Source organism: Neovison vison, chromosome 6 (assembly GCF_020171115.1).
Source record: "Neovison vison isolate M4711 chromosome 6, ASM_NN_V1, whole genome shotgun sequence".
Lineage (NCBI taxonomy): Eukaryota > Metazoa > Chordata > Mammalia > Carnivora > Mustelidae > Neogale > Neogale vison.
This window is the reverse complement of record NC_058096.1, coordinates 215,578,626-215,595,100: the sequence shown is the minus strand read 5'-3', so window position 1 is coordinate 215,595,100 and position 16,475 is coordinate 215,578,626. Positions and strand designations below refer to the sequence as shown.

The 16,475-nt window shown below is 59.4% G+C and overlaps 3 protein-coding genes across 6 annotated transcripts in view; 1 reads left to right on the top strand and 2 right to left on the bottom strand.

The window, feature by feature from the left end:
- MAST1 (microtubule associated serine/threonine kinase 1) overlaps window positions 1-8,914 on the top strand; it is a 28,310-nt gene extending 19,396 nt beyond the window's left edge. For 3 of the 4 annotated variants that reach the window (XM_044254098.1, XM_044254097.1, XM_044254099.1), the window contains 14 exons: window positions 1,826-1,964; window positions 2,086-2,218; window positions 2,355-2,520; window positions 2,622-2,723; window positions 2,881-3,003; window positions 3,384-3,493; window positions 4,160-4,338; window positions 4,416-4,663; window positions 4,997-5,203; window positions 5,416-5,645; window positions 5,966-6,088; window positions 6,207-6,343; window positions 7,247-7,434; window positions 7,538-8,914. In XM_044254098.1, coding sequence (XP_044110033.1) covers window positions 1,826-1,964; window positions 2,086-2,218; window positions 2,355-2,520; window positions 2,622-2,723; window positions 2,881-3,003; window positions 3,384-3,493; window positions 4,160-4,338; window positions 4,416-4,663; window positions 4,997-5,203; window positions 5,416-5,645; window positions 5,966-6,088; window positions 6,207-6,343; window positions 7,247-7,434; window positions 7,538-8,796 — 3,344 coding nt within the window. In that variant the 3' untranslated portion in view covers window positions 8,797-8,914. The remainder of the gene's footprint in view (window positions 1-1,825; window positions 1,965-2,085; window positions 2,219-2,354; window positions 2,521-2,621; window positions 2,724-2,880; window positions 3,004-3,383; window positions 3,494-4,159; window positions 4,339-4,415; window positions 4,664-4,996; window positions 5,204-5,415; window positions 5,646-5,965; window positions 6,089-6,206; window positions 6,344-7,246; window positions 7,435-7,537) is intronic. The other variant, XM_044254100.1, reaches the window with a different exon arrangement.
- A 204-nt stretch (window positions 8,915-9,118) lies between these two features.
- On the bottom strand, window positions 9,119-11,581 carry DNASE2 (deoxyribonuclease 2, lysosomal). Its single transcript, XM_044254096.1, is given in 7 exon segments — window positions 9,119-9,344; window positions 9,347-9,678; window positions 10,088-10,285; window positions 10,375-10,539; window positions 10,847-10,925; window positions 11,015-11,192; window positions 11,312-11,581. Coding segments are annotated over 7 exon segments (1,098 nt in total). The 5' UTR covers window positions 11,407-11,581; the 3' UTR covers window positions 9,119-9,293.
- A 1,059-nt stretch (window positions 11,582-12,640) lies between these two features.
- KLF1 (Kruppel like factor 1) lies at window positions 12,641-15,981 on the bottom strand. The gene is made up of 3 exons (XM_044255385.1): window positions 15,895-15,981; window positions 14,247-15,081; window positions 12,641-13,028 (listed from the first exon to the last, which is right to left on the bottom strand). Exons 1-3 carry the CDS (start codon window positions 15,979-15,981, stop codon window positions 12,853-12,855), a joined length of 1,098 nt encoding a protein of 365 aa, XP_044111320.1. The 3' UTR covers window positions 12,641-12,852.
- Window positions 15,982-16,475: the final 494 nt, after the last annotated feature.

Sequence of the window (16,475 nt, the reverse complement as noted above, 5' to 3'; positions counted from 1 at the left end):
ACACTATGCTGCTCCCAAGCCTTTAGTCAACCATCCATTCACTCAACAGATGGCCCCTCATGGTTTTCTTTATGCCACGTGCTGCGTTAGGCGCTGACGGCACAGTTGGGACCCAGACAGACACACCTCTCCCTCGTGGAGGTTACATTCTGATCTGTGTAGTCAGACAATAAGCCAAAGGAGACCAGGTGATGTCATATATGAGCACGGCATTTTCAGGGAGAGGAATCCCAGGCGCAAAGTCTCTTAAGTGAGAAGGTGTCTGGATTTGGAGGAGCAGTGTGGAGGCCAATAAAGCCAGAGCCAAGTGAGCAAGCCAGAGGGACGGTGAGGGGAGGTGAAGATGGAGAGGTGATAGGGCTGAGCAGGCCGAGCCTTCTGGAGCCCCGAATGGCATCGGATTTTACTCCTGATGCAACAGACATCAGCTATAATGTTTTAAGCACAGCCGATATGATCTGATTTATGTTTTGAGGATATCCATTCAGCTGCTGCAGTGAGGGCGGAAGCAAGGAGACAAGGAGACCAAGACGGAGGTGACAGCACACGTTTAAGGTCATGTGCCTCCTGAGTGTGGCCCAGCCTCAAAGTCTCATCTGGAAGTCAATCCAGCTTGGTTCTCATCATAAGTGGGTGTCAGGATTGCCTAGGATTGTGGCCAAATGCAGATTCCTGAGCCCCACCCTTAGAGAGTCTGTCTGATTTTGTCAGTTTCTTTCTTTTTTTTTTTTAAAGATTTTATTTATTTATTTGACAGAGAGAAATCACAAGTAGACAGAGAGGCAGGCAGAGAGAGAGGAGGAAGCAGGCTCCCTGCTGAGCAGAGAGCCCGATGCGGGACTCGATCCCAGGACTCTGAGATCATGACCTGAGCCGAAGGCAGCGGCTTAACCCACTGAGCCACCCAGGCGCCCCTGATTTTGTCAGTTTCTGACACTGAGCTAAATCTGGCTGAAGCAGAAAGAAAGAAAGAAGGAAAGAAAGAGAGAGGGGGAAAGGAAGGAAGGAAGAAAGGAAGGAAGGAAGAAAGAAAAGAAAAGAAAAGAAAAAAGAAAAGAAATTGACATGATTAAAAAAATCATGTCGCTTTCAGGAATGGTTGTATCTGGGTGCTCAAACCATGTCACCAGGAATCTCTTCATTTCTTGACTCTGCTTTTGCATGTGTGGACTTTCCTCTAGATAGGCCCTGACATAGCAGAGTTGCCATCCAGCAGATGGTAGTTTACATCCTATGAGTTCAGCCATCTTTGTGAAAATAGAAGGGAAAGTCTGAGGGCTGATTCACTGAAGCGACCTAGGTTACATGCTGACCCAGCCGCTGCACCTGGAAGAAAATCCGGCCTTTGTAAGAGAAGTTAGAAATGGGTCTTAGGAGACCAAAATACGAATGCTGTTTATAGTAAACCTGGTAGGGGCCAGGATCCTACATTTTAAGGCCCCAGACCCTCAAGATTCAGACTCCAGGAGATCAAGGGCCATGCTCCCAGACTCAGTCAGTAAGTAGGTAGGCTTTTATCCTGACCAGATCTCACCTCCACCATCAACTCCCTGCATGATCCAACATCCTTTCTCTGAGTCTCAATCCCCTCCTGTGTGACATAGGCCGATTAGATTAACTTGGTGGGAATGGCTAAGAGGAGGAGAGAAGCCTGGTAGAGGGCACTCCCCATGGGGCCCGGGGAGAGGAGGCCCCTCTCCGAGCATCAGTTTTCCTTAGCTATAAAATGAGAGGCCTGTGAAGCGAGGACATGGTGCATGGTGAGTGCCCAGCTCTGGGCTGAGGGTGCCTCCCTCTTCACGTGGGCCAACTCCTTCCCCCACAGGGGGGGACTGCGCCACCCTGCTGAAGAACATCGGGGCACTGCCCGTGGAGATGGCCCGCATGTACTTCGCGGAGACGGTGCTGGCCCTGGAGTACTTGCACAACTATGGCATCGTGCACCGGGACCTCAAGCCTGACAAGTGAGCCTTCCCATCGCCTCCTTCCCACTGCTCGGGCAGCCCCGGCCTGAGAGGACCAGGAGGGAGGTGGACGTGTGCCTCACTTCTGAGACCCACCCCCCACAACACACACTCATTGCAGCCTGCTCATCACCTCTATGGGCCACATCAAGCTCACGGATTTTGGCCTTTCCAAGATGGGACTTATGAGCCTCACCACCAACCTGTACGAAGGCCACATTGAGAAGGACGCCCGCGAGTTCCTGGACAAACAGGTGTGTGTGCGGGCATGGGGGTCACTGTGGGTGGAGTGACCTGACAGAGCCGCGGGCCCCAGGGCCTGGTGGGGGGCTCGGCTCTCCCTCGAGGCCCCTCCTGCGGCCAGGGCGCAGGCTGACGGCCTGCCCCCAGGTGTGCGGGACCCCAGAGTACATCGCACCCGAGGTCATCTTGCGCCAGGGATACGGCAAGCCGGTGGACTGGTGGGCCATGGGCATCATTCTCTATGAGTTCCTGGTGGGCTGCGTACCCTTCTTTGGCGACACACCTGAAGAACTGTTTGGACAGGTCATCAGTGGTGCGTGCCTCTATGGGGGGGCAGGCGGGGGCACGGGGACCTGGGCCAGCCCAAAGTTTTGTAGACTCCAAGAGTGACCCCCAGCCCTGCCTTTTCTGCAGATGACATCCTGTGGCCAGAGGGGGACGAGGCCCTGCCCACCGATGCCCAGCTCCTGATATCCAGCCTCCTGCAGACCAACCCCCTGGTCCGGCTAGGCGCAGGTAAGGGGTCTGATTTTCAGAGAAACTAAGGACTGGGAGCTATTGCCAGAGAGAACTCCAAGTCCAAGTGGTCTGAGGCTATCTGCGGGGCTGGCCTTCGGCGGTCTCTGGAATCGAGTCCTGTCCTCCTCTCCTCCCTCCCCCACTCCCTCCCCAGGGGGTGCTTTTGAGGTGAAGCAGCACAGTTTCTTTCGAGACCTGGACTGGACAGGACTGCTGAGGCAGAAGGCCGAGTTCATCCCCCACCTGGAGTCTGAGGACGACACGAGCTACTTCGACAGTGAGCAGGGACAGGGGGCGGGATCCGGTGCGAGGGGCCCTTGGTTAGGCCTAGGATGGTACCCCAGCTGAATAGGGGACGTCCCAGTTCCAGCCGGAGGAGAGGGCTGAGGTTGTCGGTGCGTGGATTGCTCAGAGGCGTGGCCTGGCGTGGAGCCCCCTAGGTGGGATCTGGAGGTGTGGCTTTCCTGGAGCCTCCGAAAGTGGGGCGGGGACCCAGCCTGGGGGCGGGGCCTGAATCTGACCCGAGATAAGGCCGGGGCCTGGCAGGGGCGTGGCGGGACCTGCGGGCCCGGCTGGAACGAGGATCCGGTTCCGGTGGGGGTGTGATCTGAGGCGTGGACCCGTGCCTGCGGTTATGGCCCACCCCCCAATCCTCAGCCCGCTCAGACAGGTATCACCACGTGAACTCCTATGATGAGGACGACACGACCGAAGAGGAGCCTGTGGAAATACGCCAGTTCTCCTCTTGCTCCCCGCGCTTCAGCAAGGTGGGCCAAGGCTGCGCTAGGGGTGGGGTGAGACCAGGGAGGGCGGGGCCTGGGCGGAGGCGGGTCTTTGCTTCCCCGTGGTGGGTTCGCAGGGGCCGCGGCGGAGGAGACTGGAGAGCAGGGTCCCAGGCGTGAGGTCTCACGCGGGGGGATTACTGAGGGGATAAGAGATCTGGGGTGATAAGGCCTGCGGGGGAGGCAGCCTGGGGGTCTTGGGACTGGCCTGTGGCATTGAGTGGAATCTGCCGGGACCCTGGACAGATGTGGAAAGGAGGCCCACGGTGGGGCGAGCTAGTTCTGGACGGGGCGGGGTCAGGGGGCCCGGGGCAAGGCTTGGCAAGGCTGGACGAAGTCTCGCGTTGAGGAACAGCGCGCAAGGGGGTTCAGGGCCTAGCCGGGGCGAGAGTAGACATAACTGGGTGAAGCCTGGGGAGGTGGGTCACGAAGGAGGCCATGTTCTTGAGGGCATGGGCGGTTGCGGAGAGGGGCCTGAGTTGAAGAATTGTAGGTGGTAGGGGGTACTTCTTAGAATTGGGCGGGGCCCGGCCTTGGGGGTGGAGCGTACTTTGGGCGGGTCCAGCAGTGGGGAGCGGATTGGTTCGCGAGCGAAGGCGGGAACTGGGGCGGAGCTTGCCTCGCACCACCACCACCTGCCGGCTGGTTCAGGTGTATAGCAGCATGGAGCAACTGTCGCAGCACGAGCCCAAGACCCCGGTGGCGGCAGCGGGGGCCAGCAAGCGGGAGCCGAGCGCCAAAGGCCCAGAGGAGAAGGCGGCCGGCAAGCGGGAGGGCCTGGGAGGCCTGACCCTGCGCGAGAAAACCTGGAGAGGGGGCTCCCCGGAGATGTGAGCAGGTTCAGGACTGGGTTTGGGGGCGGGGCCCAAAGGGGCGTGTCTCTTCTGACCACGACCCCTTCTTGCAGTAAGCGTTTCTCGGCTTCCGAGGCCAGTTTCCTGGAGGGGGAGGCCAGTCCCCCGCTGGGCGCGCGCCGCCGTTTCTCCGCGCTGCTGGAACCCAGCCGCTTCAGCGCCCCCCAAGAAGACGAGGATGAGGGCCGGTTGCGCAGGCCTCCCCGGCCCAGCTCTGACCCCCCGGGCTCGCTGGATGCGCGGGCCCCGAAAGAGGCAGCTCAAGGGGATGGCACCCCCAGCGCTGGGGACCCCGACGCCAGTGAGTGCCCCCTACTGCCGCCCTCCCCAATTCCGCAGTGGCCATGTAGTGAGCACTTCAGTGAGCGTGGTGCTGTTTATGCAAGAGCTCACCCACTCTTCACACTCCAGCCTGGTGATTCTCATCAACATGGGGAACACCCCATATTCCCCGCTCAGTCAACAAATGTATTAGAGCAGTCCTCTGTATTAGGAGCTGTGCTAGATGGATACGTTACCTGCTTTCGTGAAACTCACAAGTAGGAGAAGCGGGAAGAGCATTCCAGGCAGAGGGAACAGCATGCAGGAAGTCCGTGGACTTGGACTGACCCCTAACCCACCTGCTCTGTTGCAGCTGACCGCCCACGCCCAGGTGACCTCTGTCCAACCTCGAAGGATGGGGACTCATCCAGTCCAAGGGCCACCAATGACCTGGTTCTGCGCCGGGCGCGGCACCAGCAGCTGTCAGGAGACCCCGCAGTAGAGAAGAGACCTTCTCGAACCGGGGGCAAAGTCATCAAGTCAGCTTCTGCCACTGCTTTGTCTGTCATGATTCCTGCAGGTGACGCCGGGCTCCACGTAGCAGGGGAGGGGCTGTCTCCATTTGCGCCAGGATAGGCCAATGAGAACACTGTATTTTCCCTGTTCACAATGATTGGCTCTGGGATGGACCAATGAGAACCCTGGGACTTTGACTCGGGAGGAATGAGCAGCAGCTACAGGGAGAGGTTTATCTTGTTGGCCCCATCTCTGACCATGATTCTGTGTCTGCAGTGGACCCCCATGGAAGCTCACCCCTGGCCAGTCCCATGTCCCCACGATCTCTTTCCTCTAACCCATCCTCACGGGACTCCTCACCCAGCCGGGACTACTCACCGGCTGTCAGTGGGCTCCGCTCCCCTATCACAATCCAACGCTCTGGCAAGAAGTACGGCTTCACACTGCGTGCCATTCGGGTCTACATGGGTGATTCGGATGTCTACAGTGTCCATCACATTGTCTGGGTGAGCACACATGCTTGGAGTCTATGTCCAGAGGTGAGGGGTGGGTGGGTGGACGAGAGGGGAAGAAGGTCCCCCCGGGATGAGGGACAGCTCAAGCTGTAGAACCAGGACCTAGATAAGAGTCCTCTGTGAGCTGTGCTCTCACTTCCATTTCTGAGCCTCAGTTTCCTCATTTGTCAATTGGGGAGAATGATTACTGGTTCATAAGGTGTTAAGAGGGTTGCTGTGCATACAGAGCTCGGCGTCTGGCACAGAAGCGCGGGGCGAATTTTTCGTTACTATAACTCTGACCCTACCCCTGTGGGGCGTCTTGTCCCCAGCACGTGGAAGAGGGGGGCCCAGCCCAGGAGGCCGGGCTTTGTGCTGGTGACCTCATTACACACGTGAACGGGGAGCCTGTGCACGGCATGGTGCATCCTGAAGTCGTCGAGCTGATCCTTAAGGTGCGTGCAGCGGGGGGAGCACCCTGCGGGGAGGGCCAGGGAGGGTTGGAGACATCCTGGGGAACTGGAGCTGCCTGAGCAGCCTCCAGCAGAGGATTTCTCTCCTTTCTTCCCCTAGAGTGGCAATAAGGTAGCAGTGACTACAACGCCCTTTGAAAATACCTCCATTCGCATTGGCCCTGCACGACGCAGCAGCTACAAAGCCAAAATGGCTAGGAGGAACAAGCGGCCCTCTGCCAAGGAGGGTCAGGAGAGGTGAGTGGGGCCAAATGCAGTTGGCAGGCCTATAATCAGCAGACTGAGGGAACGCTTGTGTTTTTGTGGTGGTGGTGTCCTATGAGCAGTGGGCGGGGCTAAGGTGGGAGGTGGTGAGAACGTGCGAAGGAAAGCCCCCAGGATAAGTGGCCGGCTGGGCCATCAAGCAAAAACAAGAGGACAGAGAGAGAAGGGCTAGGGAAGTGGGAGAAGTCAGGAAAGGAAGCTGTGCCAGGTTTCTAGGCTGGGCGAAAAACCTTGTGGGAGGTGTCTTGGGAGATGGGCAGGGCCAGCGCTTGTCAGTTAAAGAGGGTGCTGTTCGGGAGCCATTCCTGACCTGTCGGATAGATAAAGACTGGGAGGACTGGGAGAAGGGATTTCCATGTGAAATGAGCACAGTAGGCAAGACCCAGCCAACTGAAAACGTTTCTTCCCTTTGAGGTAGGAGGAGCGAAGAGAGGTGGGTGGGGCCAGGAGACTTGTGTTTTGATCAGAGGGTTTGGCGGTTTGGCCTGGAAAGTCGTTGAGTGGGGATTTGAGTGAGGAGCCAGGCAAAACTTGAGTCAGGTGAATTTCTTCCAGCCCTCCTTAGGTAGGTGGCCGCTGGTGGGGAGGGGCTAGAGAGGCGGGCGGGGCCAGAAAAGGATGGTCCGGCGTGGATGGGTGTTTTCCGGGTTTGGGCTAGGGGCCGCCTGAAAGGAATGGGGGCCTGGGCTGGGAGGAGCCACATGGGACCAGCCTTAAGGGAAGTTCTTTCGGTTCTGATAGGTGGGTGGCAGCTGGAGAGGGAGGGGCTAGAAGGGGTGGGCGGTCCCCAGGGGCCGACGTGCGGCCCTAAAATGGAAGGAAGCCAGGAGTTCTGGAACTTGGTGAAGGGTAGGTGGCCCCCTCTTTGTCCCCCAGCAAGAAGCGCAGCTCCCTCTTCCGCAAGATCACAAAGCAGTCAAACCTGCTGCACACTAGCCGCTCGCTGTCGTCGCTGAACCGGTCGCTGTCGTCCAGCGACAGCCTCCCGGGCTCGCCCACGCACGGGCTGCCTGCACGCTCGCCTACCCACAGCTACCGCTCCACGCCCGACTCCGCCTACCTAGGTACGCTCTGCGCCTGCGCGCGGCGGGCCGAGCGACGCAGGGTGGCGGGGCTGTGCCCTGGCTGTGCCCGCAGCGCGCGACAGCCCCTCTCACCCACCCGCAGGCGCCTCCTCCCAGAGCAGCTCGCCCGCCTCGAGCACGCCCAACTCGCCAGCGTCGTCGGCGTCGCACCACATCCGGCCCAGCACGCTGCACGGCCTGTCACCGAAATTGCACCGCCAGTACCGCTCTGCGCGCTGCAAGTCGGCTGGCAACATCCCCCTGTCGCCGCTGGCACACACGCCGTCCCCGACACAGGCATCGCCGCCGCCGCTGCCAGGCCACACGGTGGGCAGCTCGCACACGACGCAGAGCTTCCCTGCGAAGCTGCACTCGTCACCACCGGTGGTGCGCCCGCGCCCCAAGAGTGCCGAGCCCCCGCGGTCGCCGCTCCTCAAACGCGTGCAGTCAGCAGAGAAGCTGGGAGCCTCGCTGGGCGCCGACAAGAAGGGCGCACTGCGCAAACACAGCCTCGAGGTGGGCCATCCGGATTTCCGCAAGGACTTCCACGGCGAGCTGGCACTGCATAGCCTCGCTGAGTCTGATGGCGAGACGCCCCCCGTCGAGGGCCCTGGCACACCTAGGCAGGTCGCTGTCCGTCGCCTGGGCCGCCAAGAGTCGCCCCTGAGCTTGGGCGCGGACCCACTGCTGCCTGAAGGCGCTCCCAGGCCGCCGGTGTCCAGTAAGGAGAAGGAGTCTCCGGGTGGTGCCGAGGCCTGCACCCCACCCCGTGCGACGACCCCTGGGGGCCGGACCCTGGAGCGGGACCCCAGCGGCACACGGCACCAGAGCGTGCAGACAGAGGATGGAGTGGGTGGGGTGGCCAGGGCTGTGGCAAAGGCCGCGCTGAGCCCAGTGCAGGAACACGAGACCGGCAGGCGCAGCAGTTCGGGTGAGGCAGGCACACCCCCAGTGCCAATTGTTGTAGAGCCTGTGCGTCTGGGGGCCAAGGCCGTGGCACCCCAGCCTCCTGGTGCAGACTCCAAAGGGTTGCAGGAATCCACATCCCTGGTGCCTCCTGTTCCTGAGGTCCCCCGGGGTCGGGAGTGCTGGGTGCTGGAGGTGGTGGAGGAGCGGACCACGCTGAGCGGGCCTCGGTCCAAGCCCACCTCCCCCAAACTCTCTCCAGAACCCCAAGCCCCCTCCCCAGCCCCCACAAAGAATGCGCCCAGCAGTGCAGGGCCCCCAGTCCCACCCACTTCCCTCTTGGTCCCAGCCACCAAGCCTGAGGTGGGGCTGACCTCCCGGTGCCCTGCTGAAACTATACCCCCAGCAGGCCTGACCAAAAAAGGTGCCCCCTGTCCCACACCTCCAGGCCCGTAGCCGAGGGGGCTGCTGGCCCTGCTCTGTACAGCCACCTGTATACATATGTACACATATAAATAAAGTGTGTCTGTGCTGTGTGAGCTTTCTGGGGCTCACCCCACCCCTGGCGGGGCAAGACATTGTGTTTCTGCCCCCTTGCCTGTGTGCATCTCGAGGCCTGAATACCATGGAGAAGGGAGGTGAGTCTTGGGTATACCCTTCCTGTGGTCCTACTTAGGGTCTCACTTATGCACCAGCTGTCCCCAGACCTTCAGGGAGAGAAGAAGGGCTGTAATGTTGTCTGGAGTCCCAGTCCCCACTTGATGAAAAAGGTTAATAGCCCCGTCCACAAATTTCCTTTTATTTTTCAACAGTCCTAACAGTCCTGAATCACGTATTGTGATTCTCATTTGGCAGATGAGTAAATAGAGTCACAAGTTAAGGCACATAATTAAGCTCCCACAGTTAGGCATTAAACTGGGGATCAAGCTGAAGTCCCAAGAGGCTTCTGAGCCTTAGCTCTTATGTGCTCTGCTCAGATTCCTGGAGAGAAGGTTCTCTTCTCCCCACAGGGCTTGCAGGCCTTCACCAGAGGCTGGAAGGCCTTCCACAGGGCTGGCAGCTGGGCACATAATGTGCCGCCACCCCGCTTCTCCTCTCTGAGGTTACGATTCATGTCACCCACACAGGCCCAGGGCACTGCTGGGGCTACACACCACTTGGAGTGGTCTTCTGTGGCATTGAAGGCCGGCCCAGCCGGCCCAGGGAAAGCTATCTGGGTCACGTCGAACACATACTGGAGCCTGGAGCAGTTGGAGGGTAGGATGCCATGAGAGTTTTGCCAGAATTGGACCTGCAAGTTATTGCCAAGGGCTTCTGCCAACCAGCCAGAATACAGGTCTGTGGAGGATGGAAAAAGGGCATGGACAGGGTCAGGGTCATTGCTAGGACCACTTCCCCTTTCTGAGCTCAGTTTCTTCAGTTGTCAATTCCTGGAGACACAAGGAATGACAACATTAAAACCAATAGCCCTTACCAAATGCTTTATACGCATCACTTCATAACAATCTGTTAAAGTAGATACCAGTGTCCCCATTTCTCAGATGGGTTAAACTGGGGCTCTGGTTAAATCACACATCACATAGCCAGAAACCCATATGTGAACCCAGGTCTGTTAGTTGTCTACCTCTCATCGATTTTGGCCGTCAAAGAGTCCTAGTCCTTATTCCTGACCTGCCCTTAGCCATGGACACACCAGGCACCCCCTCTGCAGAAAAAGAGCTTTGCAATTCTCAACTTCAGGACTCACCATCTCCAAATTTTCCAAATTTGGCAAAGCTCTGAAATGTGTCCCCTGCCTTGGATGTGAGTGTTACACTGCTGTTCCAGGGGCCGTGGAGAACATGGTGGCCCTTGACCACATCTTCCAGATAGGGGACTTTCTGAGCGAAGGTGGCATCTAGCTTGTGGTCATACACTAGGGGGTAGGTGTAGGTCAGCTGTCTGCCTGGAGGGCAAAGGTAGAGAAAATGAGGGACTGTTCCACATTCTGGCCTGGGAATCAGGGATTCACTTTGCCTCCCTCTCCACACTCACCAATCTTCCCAAACTGAGTGAGGGGAAAAGACACACAGAGCAGGGTCTGCCCGTAGGTTCGGGCGCTAGAAGGCCAGCTGTATGCAGCAGAGCAGGCAGGTGGTGGGAAGTGAGGAACACTGTGGACCAGCCAGAAGCCCCCTTCTTGGTCCAGGAGCAGCACACCTGAACCAGAAGACAGGGGTCAGGAAGACTGCTTTTGCATCCCCAAAAGCACGTGTGCCACCAGGAACACCCTCCGTTTGCAGGGGACCTGGAGAAGGTGTGGGCAGTGTCAAAACCACTGCTGAGCTCAGTTTCTGCAGCTGTTAATTCTCGCAGTCAAGAAGAAAAACAATATAATAAGGAAGCAGATGTTCAGAGTCTGACAGAGCACCCCCTCCACCATCCCATCCCTGGGCAGGGCAGGGGTTAGCTGGGGAAAATGCATAGGAACACCAGAGCCCTTCCCCAGTCCCAACCCGGGACTCACCCTTTGTGTGCCCTCGGCTAGACCAGTTCTGAGCCCTGTTGGAGTTAGGTGGCTGGTCATTGTATAGCAGGAAGGCGAGCTGAGGGGAGATGGATGGGGCAACTTGAAATTTCCCCCCAAGCTGGGTCTTAGAGTCTTATTCCAGGTTCAGCCCAGGCCCTCCTTCACCTGGCTGGCGTTCCGGTACAGCGGCAGCAAGCTGCGGCCCACGGCCCCTGCCGAGCTGTTGATGGACCCCGCGCCGTCGCGCCAGCCCCCTGAGTCCTTATCCATGTACTTGTATCGCAGTCCGCTCTGCGCTACATCCCCGGGCCCGCTCTGGGCTGGCAGCTTGTAGACAACGAACCTTAGAGTTGAGGAATGGGAGAAATGGAAGGAGGGGAAGACGGGGAACCCCAGGCTTCACCCAATTGCCGAGCAGCCCCCAGGCCCACCCCGGGCGACGGTCGGCACCTGCGCACTCACCAGTCCACAGGCTGCCCCGAGTCCCCATAGCAGGTCAGGGTCCTTACAGGGACCCATAGCAGCGCGGCCAGGAGCAGCGGGCTCAGCATGGCCATGCCCTTGGGTAGAGGAATCTCTGTTAAGGCCCGGAACGCCAGGTCACGAGCTGGGCCGGGCCGGCCCCTAGACGACTTTCAGTTCCTCAGACAGGCGTGGGAACCGCAGCCGGAACATCACGAGGATGGAGACTGCCCGCGAGGCAGAGAAGCTGAGATTTGAGCCAGTTCTGGGCCTCCGGGGGCGGGGCTTCCTTCCGGATGGTCACTCCCCTTAGGCACCGCCTCCCGCTTCCGGGAGACTCAACTCTCGATATACTCCACCCACCCGTCAGGCTCAGGCCACGCCTTCCACGGCCACATGGTTCCCCCCCCCTCCCGCCTTCGACTCCTTTCCCGGCCAATCATAGCTCATATCCCTCTGCTAGGCCCCGCCTCCGTTTCTTTCTACTGTGGTTAGTCTCAAACCGCTCTTCGCCGCTAGTACCGCGCAGCTCGGGCTCCTGGGTCAAAAGCTGTCTTGGGTTTGTTTTTTTTTTTCCTTTTCTGTCTTACAACCTGAGGTCTACCTCTTGTGATCTTTGCTCTTTTAAGGGGCGCTTGTGCTCCTGGTCCTTCCATTTTCGTTCCACATGTTTTCCTGGGGCCCGCCTGAGCTAGCCATTCGAGGGAATAGTTTGTGCTTGCTTCGGCAGCACCTGTATTCAAGGGAATATTTTGGATCGGGTCACGGTGGAGGGTGATGGGGCTCTGGGGCCGGGCTGAAGGCTGAGGGGAGGAAAACGGTCCCAATGAATGTACCTGGGGTTCAAGGCAGGAGACAAGGACTATTTAGGCTAAACTTGGGGTGTGGTGGGGAGGGGAGGCAAAGCCTCCAGTGCTAAGAGGGGTCTCTGAAGTTTACATGATTTTGTGAAGGTGTGTATGGCCCCCAATCTCACCCCTGAGAGTAAAGCTTCCTCCCAACCTCCAGCATCCAAAACCCACAAAGTCAGGCCAACGCTGAAAGCCTTTATCTGGAAGCGACATTGGTACAGGACCCATAACCATTCACAGCAGATCCAGCCACTATCCAGGGCTTCATTAGCCACGTTGTGAAGCCCCCCCTTCTAGGCCCAGAGTCTCCGGGAACCTTCACCCCACAACCACTCCCACTGCCCAGGGCCTCTTGTAAGCTGGTCTGAGGGTCCAGCTCTCTGAGGGTCCGTCTCTCTGTCCGAAATGTCTGAGTGTCCAACTGAGTCGTTTATTTGGAGGTCTGTCTCTGTCTCATTGTATCTGTGGGACCATTGGATGTCTCCGTGTAGCTCCTGCGACTGAGAACGTGTGGGACCTTGGGTTGGAGGTTCCCTCAGGTCTGTCTATGGGCCAGTCCTTGATCTTTGGGTGGATCTGTGGGGCCGCGCAAATCCAGGAGAGGGTCCATCTGAGGGAAAACCACCCTGCGTAGATCTGCTCGTGTTCCATCCCCAACCCCCAGGAAGGGTCCAAATGTTGGGGTGGATCTCAAAGATGACGCTTCATGTGCAGGGCCAGGTGATCCGAGCGTGAAAAAGCGCGCGGGCAGAGCTGGCAGCGGAAAGGGCGCTGTCCAGTGTGCTTCCGGTAGTGGCGGGTCAGTTCGTCTGAGCGCGCGAACCTCCAGCCACAGCCGTCCCACGTGCAGGCGTAGGGCTTCTCCCCTGGGGAGGGTGGATGGGGGATGTGGAAGCCTTAAGCATCCCTGTCTGCCCCACCCCTCCCCCCGGCTGCCTCTGCGTCTGGTCGCACTTCTTTGCTCAGCCTTGGTCGGTTCTAGGATGAGGCAAGGGAGGCGCCCACCGCGCAAAACGTAGGGAGGCGCTCACTCTCAGGGCAAGGCCCTGATTCTGCACCCACGTCCGGCCTCTGCGACTCCTTCTTCAGTACCTGCACTTGGCGCCAAACCCATTCTCATTTCCTGGACCCAAGTCATGTTCCCTACTCCATCGGCTTCATTTCCTGTTCCCTATTATCCTGCCTCTGAGTCCTAAAGCCATTTTCACCTTCGTCCTTTGGTTTGGCTCCCTGTGTTCCAGCCCCTCCCTTGTAGGACCCTCCAGCTGCTGCCCAGTTCTGCCCCCCGCCCCTCAACCTGCCCCGGCCTTAGCCCTAGAGCCTCGAAATCCAGGCCATGTCTCAGGTAATTGTTCTCTCCCTATGCTACTCCTGGCCTCTCCACCTGCGTCTCTGCACGGCACTGCACACAAGGCCCTACCCTCTCTGGGCACTCCTAAATTTAGGACTCACCCTTCCTCCTCCTCGCAACCTCTATTCCACAGCCCCGCCCCCGTCTTAGGATCCCTGGCACTCGGCTTCTCCTCCCATGCCCACCCTCCTTTCCCAGCTATTCCCTCTATCCTTCTGGACCTGCCTCCGCATGTGGGCTCGGGAAACTGACTCTGGCCCTGCCTCTCCTCCTGCGTGCCGCCACGCCCCCAACAGTCTGGCTCCGCCTCCCTGGCAAGCAACCCTTGCTTTATGCTCTTGGCCCCTAATTCGGCTTTCCGCTTGTCCCGCACCTGAACCCTCTGTCTTTGACTCCGCGCTTAGCATTTTAAGTTCCGCAGTCCCTCCTCTAGCCCGCCCCCTCTGTCACCGGTCAGGCTTTCTGCTCTTTAGCCCTTCGGCTGCCCAGGTCTTAGCCCGTCTGTTCCCTGAAACGCTCCTCAGGTTCCCCAGGCTGTCTCTTTGCCCCCACCCTCCTCCCGCAATGCTGCCTCTCGGGCTCCCGAGGTCCTAGACTGGCTCCCAGCTCCCTCTGCCCTGCCCGTGGCTCCGAAATTCTGCTTTAGTTCCGCCACCTGCTCGGGTTTCCCAGCTCCCCAGCCACTCGCGGCTCCTGAGACCCATCCTCCAGCCCCCGGGTCCCGCTCCCTCACCTGTGTGCGTACGCAGATGAGCCTTTAGGTGTGAGCTCTTGGTGTAGCTCTTCCCACAGCCCGGGTGCGTGCACGTGTGCGCCGCCTGCCTCTTGCGCGCCCACGATCGCCGGCTGCGTTTGGATGGCGCGGCGTCCGCGATCCCTCCGGGGTCTCCTGCCGTTCCCCGGAGTCCCGCACCCGCCGTCCCGGGTCCCAGACAACTCAAGAAAGAAGGGGGTGATGTGGGGCCGGGCGCGGGCGCCGGGAGCCCGCGGAAGAGCTGGAAGTGCCCTTGGTACTGCGGCACCGGGTACAGCGCTGGGTACCCGGACAGCAGCCCATAGGGGGCGCCTGGCGCCGTGGGCATTGAAAGCCCGGTCCGCGAGAAGTAGCTACTGGCGGAGCCCGCACCTGGCCCGGGGTACACCGGCTGCAGCGGGAGTGCCTTGGGCTCGGGAGCTGGGCCCAGGGCTGAGCCCACGAAGGCATCCGGGGCCGGGGCTCTTGGGGCCGGGCGTGCCCAGCCCGGGTGCTCCTCGGGACCCAAGAGCCCAGCCACAAGCCCTGGGCCGCCCGCGTACGGACTGGGAGTCTCGGGTGGCAGCGTCGGCGGAGGGAATTGCACCCCGGAGCACTCGCCTGGGGCCAAAGCGCAGGTTTGGGGCGCGCCGCCGGGCTCTGGGCACGAGAAATTGGTGAGAAGGAGATCCAGATCCCAGGCGGAGGCCGAGTCCCTCTCGTGGTCTTCGTCCTCCCTGGGTGCGTCCTGCGACTCTGGCCTCACGTGGAGGGGCAGCCCGGTGGGATCAGGGGGTCCCGGACCCAAGTCCTGCACCTCCTCAGAGCGCCACCACTGGGGAGGGAGCCGGTAGCGTGAGGCTTCGGGGGACAGCAGGGTACCCTGTCCAGAGATGGAGAGGGCTGGATGCCCTGAAGGGGGCAGGCTGGCCAGAGGCTCTGGGAAGGGGTCTTGTTTGCTTGTCTGTCATGTCAGTCTGTCCCCCTCCCTTACACTGCACACTCCCTCCAGCCCCCCTCCAAGTCCAGGGACAGAGGTCTATGGGTCTGGCTGGAGACCCAAGATAAGACTGACATTATCTGGAGCCACACTCAGGCATGGGGGAAAGGGTGGCAGAGTTAGGCATGGAAGGCTGGGTGAGGGGCAGCCTTGCCTCAGTTTCCCCCAGACCCTCCCTCTCCTTCCCTGACCCCCCCCCAAATTAATTCCCAAGATTAAATTCCTGCAATGCCGTTTCCCCCTGGTATCTGGGGTTGTCTTACTGTGGACTGCTGCACTGTTCAGCTTCAAAGCTCAGGGTTCTTTTTCTTTCTTTCTTTCTAAGTAAGCTCTATGCCCAACATGGGGCTTGAACTCACAACCCTGAGATCAAGAGTTGCATGTTCTACCTACTCAGCCAGTCAGGTGCCCCTCCAAGCCTCAGTTTTATATGACAAAAATAGGCCCTTAGACCGAGTTCAGAGCCCTGGCCTGGACTGAGGACCCCCAGTCTTAGCTAAGATTCAGAGCAAGAGGGAGACTAGACCCTGCAAGCTCTAACCACAGCCCAGGACCTAGCCCATCCACCTACACCCCACCTGGCCCCTCCCAAGCTCTAACCACAGCCCAGGACCCCAGCCCACCCACCTACACCCGACCTGGACCCACCTTGAGAAAGTCCTCCTGTGTATCCGGGAAGGGGCCCAGGGTGGTCAGGGTGCTGATGGAGGGCAAGGCGGTCTCAGCTGTGGCCATGGCTGGCTGGTGCCCACCCTGGGCCTCAGGCCTCCTCTCCCTCCGTGGCCTCGTGGGCTCTGAGACACCAATGGCCCCTTGGAGGGCTCCTCTCTGCCCTCAGCTGATTGGCTGAAGCCCCTGATAAGAGGCAGGCAAGGCGGGGGTCACTGTTTCTGGGGAAGAGACCTCATCTCAGCCTGTTTAGGGGCTGGGCCTTAAGGACTGACCCTGGATCTAAAGCCAAGTCAAGTTCAGGGGCTGGGGGCTCAGAAGTTGAGGGTTCAGGTGTTGGGTAAAGCGAGGCACTAAGTCTCCACGAAAGGAGAGACTAAGGGGGTCCTCTTAGTTACCTTCCTATAGAAGGGGTGATAGGCAGAATGGGGATCCTGGGAAGGGACTTGGAGACCCCATTTGCTGTGACTGGGGCCCTGTAGCTCTCCCCCTCTCCAATAAACAGCAGCGACCATGTTGATGGCGGGACTTGGCATGAAGTCCCTGCCAAGCCAAGCATT

Excerpts from the sequence above, each read along its gene's own strand:
- KLF1 (XM_044255385.1), bottom strand. The coding sequence starts at position 15,981 with ATGGCCACAGCTGAGACCGCCTTGCCCTCCATCAGCACCCTGACCACC. Across the intron at positions 15,082-15,894 it reads CACAGGAGGACTTTCTCAAG|TGGTGGCGCTCTGAGGAGGT; the intron begins GTGGGTCCAGGT and ends CTCCCTCCCCAG. Across the intron at positions 13,029-14,246 it reads TCATCTGCGTACGCACACAG|GGGAGAAGCCCTACGCCTGC; the intron begins GTGAGGGAGCGG and ends CACCCTCCCCAG.